The sequence below is a fragment of the Monodon monoceros genome, unplaced genomic scaffold, assembly GCF_005190385.1.
Source record: "Monodon monoceros isolate NGI ecotype Baffin Bay Population unplaced genomic scaffold, NGI_Narwhal_1 Super_Scaffold_12, whole genome shotgun sequence".
NCBI classification, from domain to species: domain Eukaryota; kingdom Metazoa; phylum Chordata; class Mammalia; order Artiodactyla; family Monodontidae; genus Monodon; species Monodon monoceros.
In genome coordinates, this window is record NW_021703768.1 from 15,138,344 (window position 1) to 15,160,419 (window position 22,076).

Here is a 22,076-nt window from a genome sequence, read left to right on the forward strand (position 1 = left end):
TTTGTGGTTTAATTTATTAATATTCCACATATAAATTACCATCAAAATCCTTTTCAAATTCATTATTAAATTTTAGAAAGGGGAACTACACCCACCCCTGTGCCGGGATACAGGCATTTTCATCCTGCATGAGTCCCAAGTCTGTCCCTGCATGACTGTCTAAATTAGGTTTCCAAGGTCTCCCCTACTCCTGACCCCTCCAGCCCGCCGCACTCCAAAGACACCCAGAGAGGAAGACTGCGGATGAGGTCAAACTGGGTACCAAGAAGGAAGTCTCTGATTGCTGGGGTTGACCAGGTGGGAACACACAGCCTAGAGTCATTCCCCAGCCCAGAGCACAGAGCCTGTGGGCGCACGCAGGTATCCAGCAGTTACTTTTGTTAAGAGTCACACCTGAGCTTACCTATCAGGGCTGTCCGAGGCGCACACAGAATCAATTAGCCCCACATCCAGAGTGCCCTGGAAAGAAGTGAAAAGCAGAGACACTGAGAGAACCATTCAAGTAGAGCACACATCATGATAACACCCCTAGATGATGACTCTCTAAACAGGCAAACAAAAAAGCCTCCTTCTTTGTGTGTTCACTGCAAAATAGTAGTTATCTAAGGAAACGTCCCCCTTCATTCAGCACAGACAGCCTCTAGACAGGGCAAAATCTACAGTCCATTCATTAAATAAAGTGTAAACGAATCTTTCTGTCTTGTTCCTAAAATACTTTCAGTGAAGGGTGTTTACAAACTTCTTTCAATCATACAACTTTTCTGATTTACACTATGATCTATCATCAAATTTTATAATTGTGAGAAAATCAAACTATCTCTGAAATATGATTTTGTGGCTCTGTTTACGTGCCTGGGAGAGTGATGTCAGAAAGAATACAATTTGGAATTCACTATATCCTTTGGAGAAAAGTGTAACGGGCTTCCACGGTTTCATAAAAATTGGAATTTTTTTTGAGGTGGGAGAATAGTAATCTCTTACTACTTACAATCTTCTATAATTTACTCTGTTTTTCTATATGATTTTTAACCAAGATGTTCCCATTTCTCTCTTTAATTATTATACTATTTCTTATTTAAAAAAAAAAAAAAAAAAAAGACTGTCTACAAATTCCCAGTCCCTCTGGCAGGACGCCTCCCTCCACACCCCACCCAGGCTCACACACCACGGCGTTCTGCGGGTTTGCCTGTTCATCGTGCATCTCCCGAATCTCCTGGTCCGTGGATGCGTGGACCTGACTCAGCACGCTAAACCACTGGCTGTGGGGAGGAGAGAGCAACAGTGAAGGGGTGGCCAACCTCTGCATGCAATACAGTGACACCCTTCTCCACATCCTCTGGGAAAACGACATCCCCTCTGAGCAACTTTCTTTTAATATGTCTACTCCTCACGGGTACGTGTGGGTTTCATAATACCGAGGAGCGAAGTTAGAAGAAAGAGCCCAGGTGCCTTTAAGTACCATCTGATGCAACTTCAGATCAGTGGGAAGACCCGTTCCCTCTGGCCCCAAGGACCTTCGTAGACATTTAATAATGATGAGGGTAAGTTCCTAGAGAAATTGGCAGCAAAAAAGGAAATCCTCAGTTCTACCCACGCACTTAGATCAAGGATCTTTACTGAAGATATTATTTATAACCTAGGGAACATTCAAGTGCCTTCTCAATTTTAAATTCCGAGGTAAGAAGCCCAACGTAAGAGCATCATCTCAGGGTGGCCACTGGATGTCTATTTCCCCTGCTCATTTCCAGGTGGGGTTTCCAACCACCTGATAGGATTTCCACTTAAGTGAATAAAATCACAGGAGAGCTGGAAATAGAAAACAACTGCCTGGAGTAGAAAGCAGAAAATTATTTTGACCAGAGAACTCTTCTATCTTCACTTCAAATGAGTTTTCTCACTTGCAGCCACATTAGAATCAGATAATAAAAGCAAACATGTCAACTCCAGGAAAGTCAAGCAGAACAAAAGTCATGATGTAACTAGAAACACAATACGTGCTTGAGGAAAATGACCATGAATATCCATCCGTCTGTGTCAGTTCATCCATCCATCGTTTATTAAGCAACTAAAGTGAGAGGTACCAAATGTGAAAGAGATGCTAGGACATCCTTCTCCTGGAGGGGGCTAATCAGACACGTATACACACTCCTATAACTAAGGCATAGGAGAAAGTACTTGGTACCCAATGGGATATTTAAGTAAAAAATTAATACCTATATTTAAAGGTAAGTCATGTAAGATACTTACAGCAAAGCACTAAAATCTATCTCCTGTGATTCCTGAAGGAGCAAGATGTAACCAAGAGCTTGAAAATACTCAACATATACAGACTCGTAGGGAGACCAAGGGAAACATCTTGATATGAATTGGTTCATCACTTCTGGTTAACCCAAAGGCAAGACTTCAGTCATTGCTTTATAAAGCTCAAGAATATCCAAAATCAGATACTGAACAACACAAACCTTCAAAATGCAGGCCACATGGGATCAGACACACACACACAGCCACATAAAATCTGCTGTGCTTTCCATCTATACAGGTGACCTCCTTAATACAAATCTTGCCCCTTAAATCAAGTGCAACTTGAAATCTGAAAAGGAATTTTAAAAAATGTGTTCCACTGGTCAGGGCAAAAAGTCCTTGGCTAAAATATTCCAAATGTTAAATCTAGCAGGTTCATTATGGCACAAAACAGACAGGACAGCTGGGCCTATAATTCAGCTGTAAAAGCTGTGGGCATTCCCTGGACCACAAAAAACCACACGTGGTCTCTAGGAGTCCCAGATGGAATGATGGGGCTCTAATTCCAGGTCTGCTTGTTTTTCCAGCTTGTGTCATAATTTATGGATCCAAGTGGGGTTTTAGTTTGTTCCCATGGGAAGAATTATTTTCTTTGCCCTTAATGCTGCTACCATGGTGTTATATCAACACAGAAACATTCAAAGGGCACGGGGTCGGTCGTAAAGGCCCCGAGAACTCACTAGAAGATTCTAGTGATTTTTCTGAGCTGCAAACTGATGAAGACAGGCCAAAGGATCTCAGCCTCATAAATCAGAAGGTATTTTCTGGCGTTGCTCAGAGTGGATGACAGGCATCTCCAACGTGACCCTATACACCCCCAGGGCAGCAGGAACAGAGACAGATGCTCCACTGCGTGACCCTGCCACGCATCACACAGAGAAGCACACACCAGCTCTTCTTAATTTTGTACCACATCTCAGCACTACGATGGAAACCAAGGTCCAGAAAAGTCGGACAACTTGCCCCAGCCAATGAGGGACACCACTGTCCTCCGAGCTCAGTCAAAAATCTAAGCTCCTTAAGAAGCTTCGTGCCTCCACTCAATAGAATTGACTGTGCGTTACTTTACAGATTATACTACCTTTTCTCTGTACCTCAGTCTCCTATTCTGTAAAACTGGATAACGGTGATACCCTCTATAGGGTTGTTGTGAGAATGAAATGAGTTAATATACGTGAAGCATTTTGGAACACTGCCTGCAATATAGTAAGTTCCCTAAGTGTTAACTATCTCTTCCAGCCGATGGAATTCTTCACTATCAAGGCCTTAAGCACCCTCCCAACGCCACAGTCCTAGCATTTATTTGAACGGCCAAGGGTTAATGTTCCTGTTTTTTCAACCCTTAAGCAAAGAGAAGCTGCTCCCTTTCAAAGCTCAGAAGCTTCCAGAGGGTGGCTTTCAACTGTGTGTAGCAGCACAATTTACATATGCTGCTGGTGACAATAAAAGCCTGAGTGTAAATAACAAGGGGTCTCTCCAGTGGCATGTGAAGCTGGAAATCTGTGTGCTTACTGTATGGAACACAGTGCCCAGTGAGAGTCCCCAGGAGACAAGTACATCCATCTCTTCCGACTCTCAGTTCTTCAACCATCCTAAGAGAAAAACCCAACTAGAAAATCAACTAAAATCTTTTCAGCACCAGTAGGCTCAAGAGTGATCCGTGTGATGTCCGGGCCTGCACAGGAGCGAGGATGTAGTTATGACCAAGTCGACAGCACAGCGCCTCACCTGGCGTCTTCTGGGGATTCAGCGATCAGGTGGAAGGTCCTATCAGTCATAATGATGTCAATCCCGTTTTCTTTGCTGGTGTTATCTATGATCTCCCTGCAAAGGGACACAAGTACCAAACGCAAATTAGGAACACAGAATTCTTAATAAGGGGCAAGAAAAGAAATTTCACTGTAACTGAAAAATCAGACCCTTGTGGCCTCTAGGGGGAGGCAGGCTTTTCTCTCTCCAGAAAGGCGTGTGTGTGTGTGTGTGTGTGTGTGTGTGTGTGTGTGTGTGTGTGTGTGTGTGTGTCTAGATCTCAATCCCATCTTGATCTCATCCTAACACTCTCTAAACAACACTGGAGGTTTAAACTCAGGGGAGCAGGTTAAGATCAGGGTAAAACACAAGCAGCTGTTCGGATGGGACCAGAGGTGGTGATCTATTTTGTGAAGAAATGTGCTGGGGATACAGCCAGCTTGCTTTGTCAGCTGAAGTAGTACAGCTGTTCACAGCAAAACATTTACTTTACAACTGTGATATTAAGCAGTATGGTTAGAAAAAAAAAAGATTGTATGACTTTTTAGCTAGAATCACTGAGATGAGATAAAATATTTTTTAAAAAACCAAGAAGATCAAAATTCAGAGAGGAGTCTGTGATGCTTCCTGGGAGTGGAAGGAGAGAGGTGGCCCCGATTGGCGGTGGGGGTGGGTGATAAGCACGGGAGCCTCTGGAGTAGGACAATAATCCCCAGGGGAAAACTGTCCAGACCACGTCATCCTGGACCAGCCACTCCGCCTCCTGAGAACTCAGCTACCTTGCGTGTAAAACGACGGGGTGTCGTGGCTCTGAACCGCAGCGGTCCGTCAGAATCCTGGGAAACGTTCAGAAAACCCAGGTGGGGCTTCCTAGGGTGGAGCCCAGGGACTCGCATTTATAAAAAGCTTCCCTGGAAATGGGGGAGTGATGATACTACCAGGGCGCCGAAAACAGTCTGGAAATGACAGGATAAAGGAGGTGGGAGCTTTAACAATAGATGGTGAGTGAAAGGAAAGATGAAGGGGGTGGTGTATAAATTGAAAGAGACTTGAGCAATCTGTCATCCAATTAAAAATTATGAACCTTATTTGGATTCTGATTTGAAAAAAGAAACCAACCCAAACCAACAAGAACACTATCACCGCCATGTGTAAGATAACTGGGGAAATTTGAACAATGACCAGAGTTTGGACGGTAGAAGGAGCTCATGTTCTTTTTTAAATGTGATCATGATATTGTGACTATATATTAAAAAAGGTCTTGATCCTTCAGTGTGTACTAAATATTTACAAGTGAGATTGTATGACGTCAGGACTTGCTTTAAAGAATGTAGCTTGTAGGGGGGCAGTGCTGGGTAGGGTCACAGATGAAACACCACTGGCCATCGGTGGGCAACCACTGAAAGATGGGAAATGGACACACAGATCTCATTCCAGTCTCCTACCGACGCTTGCCTATGATTGAAATTTTCTATAATAAAAAATATATTTTTTTCTATAATAAACTTCAAAACATAAAATAAATAAAAAACTCTTAACGATGGTGAAAGCTTAACAACTCATTGCCTTTTCTCTACAGAATGTGACCAACAGCTGAGGAAGGGCTAACACTTCCTTACCTCTGTAATTTTCACAGAACACCTGGAGAATAGGGCTTCATTAAGCATGTGTTTGCTACAGAGTGAGTAGCAAAAGGGACATCCAAAAATACACGGGTGAAATTCACCATCACAATTCTCTCTCTCAGCCTCCTGGCATCCGTGGCCCCCCTCCTCCAGGGTGAAGAGAGGACCAACACGGTATGCAGGGCCAGGGGAGGACTGCAGGAGGTACAGAGCTATGCCATGCTGCTGAAACTTATAGGACTCAGACGCAAACTCCCACAAACTCATCTGACTATGGAGCATGGTTTCCTAAGGAGCCTCAAAGGGGCAGCCTTGAAAAGTCTGATACTCTGCTGTCTGCACTTCACAATTTGGCCTTAAAATTAAATACAAAGAAGACTTTCTTCCCTTGAGTAAACTTTCCACTTTCCAATGAATCATTTTCTAAAGTTTCTAATGCTGGTTGAGCAGGAACCATATGTCATTTTCAGGTCTACGACTTCAGGAGTTAATGTGGTCTCTCAAAGCTTATTTTTACCCGTGTGCTGAAAATGTATGGTTGCTCAGTTTGAGTGGAGTGTGGCTACACCAAAATAAATTTTATGCTTAGTATCTAATTACCCAAGAAAACAAGCTGCCCCTCAATTCCCAACATTTTCTGAAAACCTTACTTAATTTTTAACAAATAGGCCCTCAGTGGTTCAATCCTTTGGTTCTATAAGAAGGTGGCAAAATGGAATTCCCCAGAGGTCCAGTGGTTAGGACTCAGCACTTTCACTGCCGTGGGCCTGGGTTCAATCTGAGGCCAGGGACCTAAGATCCCACAAGCTGAGCGGCATGGCCAAAAAAAAAAAGTGGCAGAAAAAGGGGGTGTGTTGGATTCAAACACCAGCTCTGTTGCTCTCATTGTTGGGTATGGAGAGGCTAGTATACCCGACAAAGGTGGAAGACAAACGATTCATTTCACACACCTCCCGACTGGCTGTCTGCTACCAATTTAGCCATCTGTTGGCTACAGCTGGGCTTGGAGAAGAATTCAAAGTGATAGATCGACCCATAAAAGGATGACAAGATGCTCAACCAGTGGCTCAATACCCACACCACGATTCCTGTGTACCGCCAATGACATTTCCAAAGAGCTAGTTTTATGTCCAACTAGCATCTTATAACCCAGAGCTGAATGTCTGAAAGTTCACAAAAAGTGAATTTCACAGACGAAGTTTTATTTCCCTGATTTCCTAATAATTCAACTCACTGAAAGGAATGATGAGGACGCACCGAGTACCTCTTACAATCTACTGCTTCAAAGAACTCGCCCCAGACAGCTTTTAGGCAGGGACTTAATTGATGAAGCAGCCCCGAGCCCCGGTCAGCAGCCCTGGCCAGGGCTCATCAACATACTTGGCTGTCCGGACTTCCACGGTGCCCTTGAGCTTTTCCTCGCTGTCATTCTCAAAGTACATCAGCTTGGCCTGGCGGAGGACGAACCAGCGCTTCTTCCAGTTTCTCCTGGACAGCGTGGAGGAGCCGCCACCCTTCTTGTGCAGCCAGCCTTGCTTGAGGGCCTCCTGCTTGGAGCGGAACCACAGGAAGGTTTCGTCCTTGAGGACGCACCAGCGGCGTTTCCAGGTGTTCATGAGGCCACCTGTCTCCCCAGGGTTGGGTAGGAAGGGGTTTAAGAAAATCCGTCATATTGGATCATAAGATCAGTAGGTCTTCAGGTCCAGCCCATCCTTAACTTTGCACCAAATGACCCGCCCTCAGACACCCACCGATGATGGGTGAGCGCACTGCTGGGTCGTGTTCAGGGGGCACTGGGCAGGTGTCACACTGGCTTGGCTGGATTACACAAGAACGCTTCCTTTTCTCCAAAGCAGCTCCTACTCACTTAGCTGAGAAATCCTGGTGAGGGGCTTAAAAGCAAGACCAGTCAGGGACTGATACTCTAACCCCGGGTTGAGGCAGGACCACGGACGGGAGGACCACGGACGGGAGGCGGGGGAGAACCGCTTCCATATGGATGGATCATGCTTCTGTCCAAACACCGTAGGAAGGGGAAATGAGTTTAAAATGTGTCAAAGTTGACACATTCCTTCCTTGTTTAGTCAGTGTGAGGAACAAAATTTATCAGTGACTCCAGAGTTTAGCAATAAACCCTAACTTACATCGGAAAAGAAAAGCATTATCATCTGAAAATGGCTTCTTTGTATAAGGTATAAATTTAGAATATGAAACAAAGTAAGACTCCAAACCAAACTGTGACAGTACCTTAAAAATGAGAATTTAGCTGTAATTTATTTAGTGGAAAACTTTTTTTGGTAGAGACAGATTAGACAAGGATATACAGACATTATTTCTATACAGAATATATTTCTAATACTCTTCTAGCAGGATAATTTTATTTGTTATTCTAGATTCCCCAAGGATGCTCAAAGAGTGACATCTTACAACCATGATTCAAAAATCTGCTTCAACGAACCCACTGAAGAATAAATACGGCATCTACTTCACTAACTATCAAGTGTCCACAAGTTATTTTTTTGATCAGCCAATAATAAAAATAAAGAACATTTAAACGTGGATACTGAAAGTAAGTATAAAGAAAATGCCTTCCTTTTACAGATTAGAAATAAATTTAAAACAGACCTTCTAAGATTAATTTTTTCAGTGGTTGCTTCAATGATTACAGATCTCAACTTCACAGTGGAACAGAAGACGCAAAGACAACACTGGTTTCTCTTTGCAGTGCAAGGCGCACTTGCTTTGCTGGCCTTTACAGACTGCTGCCCTTTCTCGTATCTACAGCACTTCCTGCTCACCTAGCTGAGAAGCCTTTGTGATCACACCAAGCGCCAGAGCTGTTTCTTAACAAACAGCAAACTTGCCAGGGGGTACCAGAAGGAAACTGTTTTTTTTTTCTTTCTTGATTTGTGGCTTTAATCTCGGTTTCTCAAAACAAGCCAAGAGGAAACTGTAGTACAAAGTTATCCTATTATCTTATCGTCTTTGGATGATAAAGGTTATTCACAGCTGTTTCAAAGACACAGATTACAACAGTCATCCCAAGAGCCCTCACCCACCAGTCACTCCGCTGCTCTTACGTTATTGATGGGACTCACTCCCAACCCTGCCCCCCCCCAATTCCGGGTGTTCCCTTCGTATTTCATCTAGAGGATTTGATCAACGCTCTTAGTTTCGTGACTGTAAACACCTTTAGTAGTAGTAGGCTGGTGCAAACTCATCTACGCTCACAAAATAGAATCTGGTGGTTGGTTAGATTTTCCTTATCATTGGTTTCTTTGAAACTTTTGGTCACAACTTTAAGGCTTTATTAAACATTAAATGGTAATGTATCAGAGATTAAGTGGTGACGCAGTTACACAATAACTCTTTGTTTTATTAAGAGATGAGTGTGCCAAAACTTCACTTGCTTACCTTCTTGAGCTCTTAATGCTTTAATCTTGGGATTTTAGCGCTCTGAATGTATCTTTACTTTTTCCTAATCTTATTTGTTTTAATCAGACAATTATACAATAAAAGAATGCCATATATTATAAATAAGAGTGATTTACAGGGAATTTTTGAGCTAAATTAGGGAACTAGATTAACTAGGGGGAGAGGAAAATATATGAATAATAAAAAGCTTTATTTATTCTGAGAAATGCATGAGAAAATCTTAAAATGCTACGATTAGATACTTATTGGGTTATTAGGTTCTGATCTGTGATTACATTTTTTCCTTCATCCAATGAACACTCGATTATTCGGTTAGAATTTCTCAATCTTTTTCATTCCAACACTCCTACAAGAATACCCATCAACCAGTGACTCTGGCCAATAGGAAGCTCTCCCCTAAAAATAAACCTGGAGGGGTTTCTGTGAGCACCTGGGGGATCTGAGGCTAAGAATAGCAGAACTTTGAAAAGCAAATGAATGATGTTAGCAGTTAGACAGACATTGAAGACGGGGGGAAAAAAATGAAAAGGAGAAGACATAGATGAAGAGAAAAAAATATTAAGGAGGGCAAAAGAGATACGAGAAAAGATAAATATGCCAACAGAAGAGAGAAGCAAAGGCCAAGAACAGAGGAAACAGGGAAAGGGAACCCAGAATAAAAAGGTTTTCATGGGGGAAGAAGAAAAGGAAAAGGGAAGAAAGAAAGATGGCAGCAGAAAAGAAAGTGAAGAAAAGGCTCAGAGAAAACATTAAAAACTTGAACCATCTGGGGACAATGGATCCTGTTATCTCTGCCCCATCCCCAAGATTTGGCCTCTCTCCCCTCATGGAGTCGAGGGCCGTGTGAGAAACCAATCCGCTCTTTAGATGACCCGCATAAAACTCCTACCAAAAATTGGTGCTGATTATGGTTTCTCATGATTCCTGTCCCTGATTTGGAAGTCAAGGTCAAGAACATGAATAAGGCATGGGTACAAGGTCCTGATTAAGTACTTTTCCAGAAGGAGGATGCTTCAAGGTCCCCAAGTATTAAGGTTCAGTACAGTACATTCGAAGTTTCCCAGCAATGCAAAAATATAATTAAAAATTCTTATCGTGAGCAAGAGATAGACAGTAGGCGTCACAGGCAGTTTAAGCCAGGGGTGATCCTCTCTCAGATCTTTACTTTCCCATGTATAAGGGTGTCGAATACTCCTGTGGGAGGGAAGAATGCAGCTTCATCACGGTAATGGGCTGCACTAACCCCAGTAGCAACATACATGTGTGTTTGTATGTATGTGTGAGAAAGAGAGAGAGGAAACGATGTGGAAAGGAAGGGGGGGAGGGAGGGAGGGAGGGAGGAAGGAAGGAAGGAAGAAGGAAGGAAAAGAGCACAGATATGAGACAGACATGGAGGCAACAGGGAGAGAGGGACTGAAAGCGGTGACAGTGGTTGCAGACCCTTTGTCCTAATGCTGCATATGGTCCAGTAGGGTCCCCCACATCACACCACCACGGCATCCTCCATCCACCTAAGAGGACCTCACACCAGGTAAGGGGTATGTGGGATAACTTTCTCAGCCCCCCTCCTTCAGCCTCAGCTTCCCATCACTTCACCCCCTAACCCAGGCACCAGGGTGGCTGCAGGTCATACCTTTCATGTACAGGAAGCTGTGGAAGTAAGGCAGCGTGACACAGCTGTACACAGAGTCCCGCCGGTATGAAAGTTCATCGTCCGTATCAAACCGAGAGTCGAAGTCCTCTTCACTATCTTCAAACTGGACCAGGAGAGACAGAGAGAGCCAACAGTGAGCAAAAAGGACAGAAAACAAGCAAAGGAAATGCCCAGCACAGGTCAACACTGAAAAAGTAAAAACAACGGACAAAGAAGCAACACGCTGCTTCGTCACAGTGCAACAGAGTGTGGTCATCAAAAGAATTCAGAATTACAAAATACTGCCTTCTGGTGTCAAACCGTCAGTTGACCTGATACGTAACACGTGAGACATATTTTAATCCCAAGGCTATGTATTCAAAGTACAACGCTGCTGTTTAAGCGTACAATTTTAATCGAACCATCCAAGAGTTAATTCCCTTTAAGTTACTGTGCTAAAAATGTCTTTAAGGACTTCCCTGGCGGCGAAGCAGGTAAGAATCTCCCTGCCAACGTACGGGACACAGGTTCGAGCCCTGGTCCGGGAAGATCCCACATGCTGCGGAGCAACTAAGCTCGCGCGCCACAACTACTGAGCCTGCGCTCTAGAGCCCTGGTCCGGGAAGATCCCACATGCTGCGGAGCAACTAAGCTCGTGCGCCACAACTAATGAGCCTGCGCTCTAGAGCCCATGAGCCACAACTACTGAGACTGTGTGCCACAGCTACTGAAGCCTGTGCGCCTAGAGCCCGTGCTCTGCAACAAGAGAAGCCACTGCGATGAGAAGCCTGTGCACCGCAACGAAGAGTAGCCCCCGCTCGCCACAACTAGAGAAAGCCCGCGTGCAGCAACGAAGACCCAAGACAGCCAAAATTAAATAAATTAGTTTTAAAAATATATTCTTAAATAAATAAACAAACAAATAAATACAAATATCTTCAAGGCTTAGAAAGGCAAGGGAGTATTTAACGCATGGACAACGGGAAAAAATAAAAGTAAACTATAAATAAATCCAGAAGCTGGAAAGAGCACGTTCAAGCCCTTAAAGGTTCCTCCCTTACAACCAGAAAAATATACATCACGTCCTGCAGTGGGCGGGTGAAGCTACCGTCAGGAAAGGTCTCTGAAGTGCCCCTGGCAAGTCTCGTTCCAGTTTAGGGCGGGTCTCATTTCTCAACCTGCTGCAAAGCCAGCACAGACACAGCCAGAGCCTCCACTGAAAATGCCAGTTTTCTTAGGCTTTGGGCAAGATGCAGTTCTGGGTTTTGCGTTCAACCTCCAACAGGCACCAAGTTCCACTTAATTGTGTGATGATCGCTTTCGGCAAGAGACAGGGGTTTAAGGCCAGCCTTAAGAGCCTGACTTTGGAATCCTGGCCCGTTCTAGGCGGGATGTCTTCATCCAAGGGATAGTGCAACGGGGGCGAGGATGGCAGACAACTTCCACCGCAATGCGGGCAAATCGGGGCCCCGGGAGGACAGTGGGTACTCACCGAGGACTGGGCCCCCTCCGAGCTGAACCGGTAGGCCCCCGAGCTGTTGTAGGTGCCCACGGAGCATCGGTAGTCTGGGGACCACTGGCTGCTGTAGGAGTTGGAGAAGGTCACGCTGCTGCCGGAGGTGACGGCCCCGTCCTCGTAGTCGTCCTGGTCATAGTTGTAGTCGCCGTCCGGGGAGGGCAGGCCCCCAGGGGTCTGGGGCATGCAGTAGGTGGGCTCCCCGGAGGAGGAGTCGTGCTCCGAGGGGGCCAGCAGCACGGTGCTGTCGGGGTCGGGGCTGGTGGGCACCACGGTGTCGTTCATGTAGGGGTCCTCCTCCGAGGATTCGTCGCTGGTCCGGATGCCACTGGTGCGCTGGTCCGAGTGGCCGTGCTCGCTGGGGTTGGGCGACTCCTTGAAAGCGTCGTCGTCGGCCTCGAAGCCCTCGTCCACCTCCTCCTCTGGGTAGGGCTGGCTGAAGTTGAAGCTGGGCTTCTCGCCGCAGGCACCCTCCGCCAGGTCGGCCCGCACGCCCACAGACCCGCTCCCCACTGACAGGGAGCGCTCGATGTTGCGGACGCACTCGTCGATCTCGTCGAAGTTGAGCGACTCCAGGAACTCCTGGGCAGCGCGGCAGGCTTCGTCCTCCAGCCGCCGCAGCTCCTCGTCCCGCAGCTGCTGCAGCTTCTGCAGGGAGGCCTCGGTCAAGGACAGCTCCTGGCGTTCCTTCACGCGCTGCAGGTCCTCGATTTCCTTCTCCAGGCGCAGGATCTCTTCCACCTGCTTGTTCTCCTTCTGCTTCTCCAGCTCCCGGGTCAGCTCGGCCTCCCTCTGACTCTTCTGCAAGGCTTCCTGTTCCCGCTGCTTCCTCGCTGCTTCCTCCTGGACACAGAGGAAGGAAGGGGTCAGGTCAGGAAGTGACACTACGGAGAGTGCGGGCAGCGACCCTCCTTTGGGATGAGATGTGCTTGCCGGGGGCCGAACTGCATCCCTCCCTCCCCCAAATCGCTATGTGAGGCCCCAACCCCCAGTCCCCTCGGGATATGTCTGGATTTGGAGCAGGGCCTTTAAAGAGGTGATGAAGTTACAACGAAGCCGTGAGGTAGGGCTCTAACCCAACTGACTGGTGTCCTTATAAAGAAGAGGGGATTGGGACACACGCACGGGGCACTGGGGAAGCAGGTACGCAGGTGCAAGACCACGTGAGGACACAGCAAGTTACAGAGAGAGGCTTAAGAAGAAACCAACCCTGCCAACACCTTGATCTTGAACCTTTAGCCTCCAGAATTGTGAGACAATCAATTTCTGTTGTTTAATCTGCCCAGGCTGTGCTACTTTTGTTATAGCAGCCCGAGCAAACTAATACAGTGATTGTACTGGTCTAGAGCTATCATGCTGCCGTGACTCACACTGAAACCTCAAGACGTTCACACACTTTTACCCAATTGTAATGGGTTAGAAATTGCAGCATAAACATCTCCTCTAAAATTCTTCCTCCTGTATATTTATTTTAGCTTTGAATCCTTCTCCCTACATCTTTACTTTAGTTCCAAATCACTGAGGCAAAGTGTTTGAACTGGGAAGGTAACAGACAAGATGTCATGTTGTCGCGGCATTCTTCACCTGTTGGGCGCGGAGCTCAGCTTCTCTTCGTTCCCTCTCTCTTTCTCTGAAAACAGTCAAGAAAAAAAGACAGTGAAAATAAACGAAAGCAATGAAAAAAATCCGACACCCGCTTTTCAGAGAGCGAACTTTTTAACAGAAGCTTTTCAAAAGACAACTTAGAAGTGTGAAGGAGGGATAGGGTCTCTTCCTTTGGCAATATACCTATTCTCTGCATGAATAAAAATACCACAAAACTGGGTCTTCAACGCTGCTAAGGAATTTTATCTGAGCCACCAAGCGTTATTGTTTCAAACAGCAGGTTCCATGGCATCCACTGGGAATTCCTGCTGCGAAGCTGGATATAGAGCATAAAAACGCCAGAGGTGTCCTCCGGTCTGTTTCATCCAAGCCAAGAAAGGTCCCATACCTTTCCTCCTCCTCCCGCTTCCTCTTTTCTTCTTCCGCCCGTCTCCTCTTTTCCTCCTCTGCCCGTTTCTCTGCCAGCAGCTGTTTGTAAACTCTGCGGGCAATCTGACCTCGGAGTTGCTTCTGGAAAACCACGGCTGCTTTTTTCAGGTGCAAAAACCTCCTCCTCAGAAGGAATGCTCTGTAATTCTTCTGTATAATCACTACACAATAAAGGACCTTCTTGTATTGCTTTCTGAAAATGAGAACAGAAACAGCACAACAGAATAACTGTGGAGGTAATGAGGCTTCGAGCTCTTTACATGAGTTTACGTTAATGTTACAAGACTAGACAGCAGGGCCTCGTTTGGGGCTGATCCGCTCATAACAGAGACTCATTATATAGGGAGCCGACAAGGAGGCCCTTGTGGGCAAAACAAAACAGAAGAAAAACAAAAGAATAACAACAAACGAAACTCAAGCAAGACCCTATCATCATGTTGGCTAAATAAACACATCACTCCTAATACTGACTTTGAAAAGTCCTGGCAGGAAGTTGGGTTGTAAACAGAACCAAGAGATGTGATATATTTTCCTGTTCTTATGAGGAAAAAAAGCAAAGGATTTGCCACAGCAGGACAGCTGTGTACTTGAGAAAATGTAACGTACTGTGACGAGCAAGGGTTCGGGTGGCCCGCAGGTCCGCAGAGGAGGAAAGAACTCAGATGCACAGGAAAAGAACCTGCCTCATTCGGCACACCCTGGAGAGGGGGCCACTGTGGACCCAATGGGATGACACCAAAGTCAACAGGCGAGCTGCCTGTGGCTTCAGTATGTGACCCAGAGGAACTAGGGAAATGTTTAAATATGTCGCCCAGTCCCCTGATGTCACTGCCCTGAGACTTCAGGAGCCCCTTTTCCCATTTCCTGCCCAGGTCAAGCTAACTTGGTGCTGGCAATGCTAGTTACGAGCACTGCCCTGGGACTCTCCTTAGCCTGGTCCTGATCCGAACCCATCCAGGTCTATTTTAAATGAAAGCATGTGGCCAGGGCCACCCCACCTGGTGACACACACGGGGGACGCCCCCTCCCGTCCGTGCACTTTTTTTTTTTTTTTTTTTTTTTTTTGCGGTACGCGGGCCTCTCGCTGTTGCGGCCTCTCCTGTTGCGGAGCACAGGCTCCGGACGCGCAGGCTCAGCGGCCATGGCTCACGGGCCCAGCCGCTCCGCGGCATGTGGGATCTTCCCGGACCGGGGCATGAACCCGTGTCCCCTGCATCGGCAGGCGTACTCTCAACCACTGCGTCACCAGGGAAGCCCGTCCGCGCACTTCTTACCGTGCCAAGTAGCCCAAGACGTGGGCCCGGATCACCATGGCCGCCCGCGTCAGCTCCTCCTCCCGCCGCTTCTCCAGTTTCTGCTCCAAGGACTCGCGAAGGAACACCTGCCCAGGAGAGAGCAACATGTCACATCCACAGAATGCGGCAGGCAGCGGTAAGGCATTGCTGAGTCAGCTGTGTCTCTGGTGGGTAAGGCTTTTTTCATTCTCTGATTTGCTCCAAACACAAACAGCCCTGGTGTCCAGCACAGGGAATCTCAAATTTCCTGGTGGGGAGAGGATTTTTTTCTTTATTTTAATTTTTTTAAACTTCCCATCTGTCACAGACTAAGACCTTTGTAAAATATAGTAAACAATAGATTACTGGAAAGAAAAAAACAAAGCGGTATATAAAATCCAAGTCCCGTTTTTCCAGTTATTCCTAGTTCAACAGGCATAAGAGGGCTGTGAAATTGCCATCACGTTTATAAATCCTTATCTCACTGTGGGCTGGGACAAATAGCTCATGGGCCAGCACCAGTACTACAGTAAGTCTACATAAGAAGATATCTAGAGAGACTCCCCACGTTAAGAAGAGAGGGAGGGGGCAAGGGGGGGAAGAGAGGGAGGACAAGAAGAAGAAAAGCAAGGACAAAAGAAAGAAAGGGAGGGGGAAAAAATCCAAGAAATTTGTAAAATGTTACTTCGCCGTCACGTGGAAACGCTCCCTTCATGCCTGTCAAATGATTACGACCAAAGCGTCTTGGCCTCAAAAAATAATGCACATAAACAAACTGACATTTAAGAATGTAATTCTATAAACTGTTTGCAATGAGAACTGAATCATTTAAGTTACCTCGGTTCAGCCATGGCAAGAAAAGTATCAGCAGAATCGGGACAAAGAGATTGTAACTATTTGCTGGCCTGTTTCTGCCCGTGGGCACCTCAATCCTGGGCTTACCATTTATCTAAGCCTAAGTGTGTCTGCTAATTGGCATTCGTATCAGAATTCCTAATACTTGAAAAGGTATGAAAATACTGAGACCCTCCCTCAATCGTGGTAGCTTTTAATTTTGTAATTTCCAATGTGATGCCTGAATTATCTCCTAAAAACAAACAAATTTTTTCTTATGCTTTTCTGTTAACGGTCAGCTGGAGGCACTGGTTGGGGGCTGGTTAAACGACACACGCCCTCACTCATGATTTCTCAATTTATGCTTCAGTGAGTCATTCTGGCCTATGATGATGTATTAGGTCCTCCTGATGGCACATTTTTCCAGACTCTCTGCCCTGGCTCTTCCAAGACATTTGGGCAGAAAAGCAAATAAAGAATCCCACCATCATGTGACTCACAGAAGCCTTACCTATTCCTGCTGTGGGTTCCCGAGCATTTGTCAAACTCTCCCACCAAATAATTCTCTCGGAAAAGCTTTTCATACAATGCTCTTCCTATAATTGCAATTAATATGCTCTGCTAATGCATAAAGAGGCTACATCTTGAGCAAAAAAAAAAAAGTTTAATGTAAGAAACAGCAGCTACGAGCATAAAGCTTGTTAGTTCAGCAATGAGAAAAAGTTTTCAGAAATATGAAGCAGTTTTCATCAAGACTGGACTTCGAAGAAATATTTAAACTTCTCTTTGAGACGATTTTTTGATATTAAGGATCTTAGTCTAATGCTGTTGCTCTGGTTAGTGTTTAAAAGAAAAAGTAATGAAGTCAAATCTTGAACAAGAGTGGTGATGGTGGTGGTGACATCGTAACACAAAAGCATCGATGCCAACGAGCAGTACATTTATCAGACGAACAAATAGGAAGCTTTATGAAGGAAAGAGCGTCTCACACCTTATCAGAAGTCAAGGGACTGTCTTGGTTGGAATCAGAGGCAGAGAAATACCTGCCTTAGTTTCATGCCCATCAAAGAGAGCTCTATGCTCTGCCTATTAGATTTACTTCCACATCTTTATCTATCAATAGATTCTTTCCATAACCCGAAGGGCAAACGGAGTAAAATGCTTTAGAGACCTGACTTGGCTTCATTGAGAACATCCACCCTGAATTTATGCAACAACACACAGAAAGTGATGCCAGATCTTCCAGCCCAGTGGTGTCCACTGCCACGTTGCCATGTTCCCAGGATGCAGCCAAGATCGAGTCAGCAGGATCCAGCTGCTGTGAGCGGAGGCACCGGCCTCGTCAGGCATCATCAAGCAGCTTAGGAAGGGGCAGTGCCCACTCAGGGGGCTGCTCGGCTAACCTTGACTCAATATCCAATACGAATAGTTTCTCATGGCTTTTCCTATCATTTGCTTAGAGAGCTCAAGAGCCTATGGATTATTCCAGTAAAATGTCTTTATAGAATACCTCTTGCAGGATTTATTGCCAGAGAAGAAATAAGGTCTGGCAATGTAGTCCACGGACCAGAAAAGCAAAACGTGCCGGAGTCACAAGGTAGAGGGGAAAGGCAAAACCAGGAAGAAAGAGGGGAGCAGCTGCTCACCTCCGTCTCCCTAAACTTGGCTTCTCAGCAGGGGCGTACAGCAGGATCTCCTGCTCGGGCTGTTCCAGAGGCTTGGACAGGCCTCCTAGCTTCTTTAGGGATGCTTCCCCAGCAGATAAGAATCCTTGCTTTCCAAAGACCAGATGTGTTTTAAGCCAGTGAATTCAGACCTGGCGCCATGTTTAATTTGCTGACTACAGCGCTGCCCACATTTCCCTCTGTCATGTAAGTGTTGACAGAAACTTCTTTACCAGAAGATCTAGATATTTTTTAGAGGTTCAAGGTTTTAAATGCAAAGACCTCTGGCGGCAACACTGACTGAAACACTGCTAGAGTATAATTAAGTGTATAATGAAGTCAAATGTTGGTCAAGGTCAAGGCTATTTAGTGGATACAATTCAAATGCTCTCATGTTTCCATTTACTTCCTAATATTTATGTGAAATGATAAGCTTCCATCCCACTTCTGCTTCCAATGTGTCACCAATTAAAATTTAACTCCTCTTTAAAGATTTCCTTTTCTTGAATACTCTTCTGATCATGTCAGTTCACAGTGAGCTCTCTCCTGGAGGTGTGTCCTTATTCCTTCAAGAGATCACACTGCATAATTTATCAGTTGTATGGGATGACTTATCTCCCAGAAACTTAGTAAACCGGGGGCAATGCTCATGTCTTTATGTCTCCGTATCCCTGTGCTACACCCAGTTCTAAGTCTTGCTGGGGCCTGATTTCCACCGTAAGTTGTAAATGAAGTTGGATTGATTTTTTCAGAGCTCAGAAAAGAGACCGGTATTGGCTGGGTGAGTCAATAATCTTTGATGTTATTCCATGGTATAAGGCAGTGAGACAGGAGGAGGATATCAGTTTATAGAGAATGTAATACCTTTTTAATTAAAAAAATCAGAGCAGACTATATTATACTGCCAAGAGCTCCACTTGAACCAACTTCTTTAGAAAGTCCTTTGAGTGACTCAACATACAACATCTTGTGCTATCACTTTATAGTTTTTTAGCATTTAACAGACACTGACTGAGCTCCTACTATGTGAACTCCTACTACGTGCATTGTGTTGTGTAGAAGAACGAACAATGAACTCTACATTCTCTATTGGGTGATTGTAGACAAGTCACCAGGCAATACCAAGAAAACATGACAGCATGTTAAGTGTTACAACAGGGCAGAAAACAGAAAGATGTCAATGACAGAGGAGGGGGCTTAGCCCAGTTTAGGGATGAGTTTTGGTTCAGGGTGCAGTGAAGAATGTCAATAGGACTCCTGTCAAAGCCTGCATCTAAGCAGAGACTTGAAGGAGGAGTTGGCTAAACGGGTTGGAGGGGAGGGTGGAGAATTCCAGGTAAAGAGACCTATACACCTGGGACGACACACCCCAAGGTGACCCCCAATGAGTTACACACTTGTTTAATCCTATTAGTGTGGGTGGAACCCGTGACTTTCTTCTAGAACATGGCAAAGGTGATGGGATATCACTCTTATGGATATGTTACATCATATAAGACTCCACCTTAGGAGACTGGAGCAGGAGTGTCTCCTGCTGGCCCTGAAGAAGTGGGAGGGCGTGGGAGGGGGTCAGGTGGTTAGAAACTGTGGGGGGACCTCTAGAAGCTGAGAGTGGCCCCAGGGGGCAGCCAGCAGGAAAAGAGGGTCCAGTGGGACTGCAGCCTCAGTCCTACAACTGCAAAGAATGGCATTCTAGAGCCACGTGAGCTTGGGAGAGGACCCCAAGCTCCAGAAGGGAATGCAGCCCCAGCTGACACTCTGAGACCCTGACAGAGGACCAGCTAAGCTGTGCCTGGACCCCTGACCCATAGATACCATGAGGTAATTGGTGTGTGTTGTTAAAGCTGCTAAGTTTATGGCTGTCTGTTACACAGCAATAGATAACTAATACAATACCTCTGCATGCCATCTCTACCTTGCTAGATGTTTGCATCTTAAATCCCTGGCCAGCTGAAATCCTTCAAGAGCAGAAGAGTATGTTCATTATACACTTTCCTTTGCTAAGTGGGCTCCAGGTGATGCCTAAATACTTGTCATTAATCTCACATCAATGTTATAGACTGAATGTTGGCCACCCCCAATTCTTATGCTGCAGCCCTAACCCCCAATGTGATGGTATTTGAAAGTCAGGCCTTTAGGAAGTAATTACGTTTAGGAGGGTGGGGCCCCATGATAGGATTAGTGCCCTTATAAGAGGAAGAAGAGAGACCAGAACTCACTCTCCACCGTGTCAGGACACAGTAAGAAGGCTGCTGTCTATAAACCGGGAAGGAGACCTTCACCAGAACCTGACCATGCTGGCACCCTGATCTCAGAATTCCAGCCTCCAGAACTGTGTGAAATAAATGTCTGTGCTTAAGCCACCCTGTCTATGGTATTTTGTCAGAGAAGCTCTGAGATGAAGACAGTCAAACTGCAAGATATGTGTCTCTGTTTCCCTCTTCCTCCTCTTTCTTTTTTTAAACAAAGAAACTCCTAGGTTAAAAACGTAATGTAAGCAGAAACTTTAAAATATTTCTCTGCTGCTCCATTCCTACTTGTAGAGTCAGGAGGATGAGGCTTGAGGAACACTTCTTACTTTTGAAGACAACCATACACTCAAAGGCCGACCCCCAGCTGCCTGCATTTCTGCCTCTCCTGTGTGATAAGACCCTGGAGGTGGGTGGCAGAAGGAGAATGGAACCCCAAATGAGAGCGCTGGAAGATCCTGATACAGGGAGAAGAGGTCATACTGCCAATTTTATGGCTAAGTTTTGCTGTTGAGGCCAGACTGCTTATCACTCAGCTAAGGGGTAAAGGCCTCAGTCACACCTGCATGTTTAAAAAAATGGATTTCAACTTGGCTTTCCAGACTGGACTTTGGGTAACCTGCCGGATTTCGGACTACTTGCTGGTCTCCCACACAACAGCTCCTGTGATGCAGGGAGAACATTCAGTATTCTATTCTTATAATGCAAAGTTAGAAGGGTCTGGGGTATCACTTCTTAGATGCCAGAGGCTGCCCAGTTCTTCCCTGGCACTGAGTTGCCCATCAGCCAACATTTGTTGACTGACTGAATGAAAACACACGCACTTAGGATCCGATGCTTCAATGTGTCCCCAAGAACACAGTCCCTGAAAATCAAGGACTTCAGATAAAAGACTCACGTTGGGAGGACAAAGAGTATGGCTAGCATGATACCATGCGTATCTTCCCAACATTGGAAAAACAGTTGGCTAGCAGTCATCACAGAACACCGAACTCAAACATCTCTCAGGGGGTTGATGGGACGGTCGTTCTTTCTCGGAAATTTTACCTTCGTCTTCCCCAGCTGCCACTCGCTGTTGGAGGCGTCATAGAGCTGCAGCAGGGCCGTGCACTTGCCCTTCACGTCCTCGGGCAGAGCCACGTTCCTCGTCAGCACCTTATATCTGCAAAAGAAGAATGCCCAGCGTCACCTTGTGCTAAAATCCTTTCCCCAGCCCCTCTGCAAAGAAAGAGGGTCTCTGCAGCTCTGTCTTGCCTTTTGTAAAAATCCTGGAAGGGTCTTCGGACAGCATACCCAGCTTTCCGGATCCTGACTGTCTCCAGCATCCCGGAGTACCGCAGCTGGTTGACCACAACTGCCTGTTCAAACTGGTCGGGCATCTAAAACATGCCAAGAGGTGAGAAGATGACGTTAACTAGACCGCACACCCCCCCCGCCATGGTTTTACACACACACATTTTGAACCTACACAAATATACAAAACAGAAAACAAACCCCACCCCACATACCCATAGCCTAGTTGTAACAGCCAGCACCCATGTCATTGCTGCCCCCCCATCCTTAGCCCACTTACTCCCTGACCTTGGATTTTTTTTGAAGCAAGTCCCAGACAGTACACACTCACATTTGTAAATATATCAGTATCACTTTTATTTTTTAATTTTTGGGCTGTGCTTTGCGGCATGCGGGATCAGTTCCCTGACCAGGGATGGAACCCGTGCCCCCTGCAGTGGAAGTGTGGACCACTGGACCGCCAGGGAAG

The 22,076-nt window shown here is 45.9% G+C and overlaps 1 protein-coding gene across 3 annotated transcripts in view; it reads right to left on the bottom strand.

The window, feature by feature from the left end:
- Positions 1 to 22,076, bottom strand: part of MYO10 (myosin X) — a 218,473-nt gene that overhangs the window by 15,184 nt on the left and 181,213 nt on the right. For all 3 annotated transcript variants that reach the window (XM_029216317.1, XM_029216319.1, XM_029216318.1), the window contains exons 20-30: positions 21,569 to 21,693; positions 21,362 to 21,476; positions 15,568 to 15,674; positions 14,253 to 14,486; positions 13,844 to 13,889; positions 12,236 to 13,102; positions 10,744 to 10,867; positions 7,056 to 7,299; positions 4,030 to 4,125; positions 1,166 to 1,259; positions 404 to 459 (exon numbers count right to left, since the gene is read on the bottom strand). In XM_029216317.1, coding sequence (XP_029072150.1) covers positions 404 to 459; positions 1,166 to 1,259; positions 4,030 to 4,125; positions 7,056 to 7,299; positions 10,744 to 10,867; positions 12,236 to 13,102; positions 13,844 to 13,889; positions 14,253 to 14,486; positions 15,568 to 15,674; positions 21,362 to 21,476; positions 21,569 to 21,693 — 2,108 coding nt within the window. The remainder of the gene's footprint in view (positions 1 to 403; positions 460 to 1,165; positions 1,260 to 4,029; positions 4,126 to 7,055; positions 7,300 to 10,743; positions 10,868 to 12,235; positions 13,103 to 13,843; positions 13,890 to 14,252; positions 14,487 to 15,567; positions 15,675 to 21,361; positions 21,477 to 21,568; positions 21,694 to 22,076) is intronic.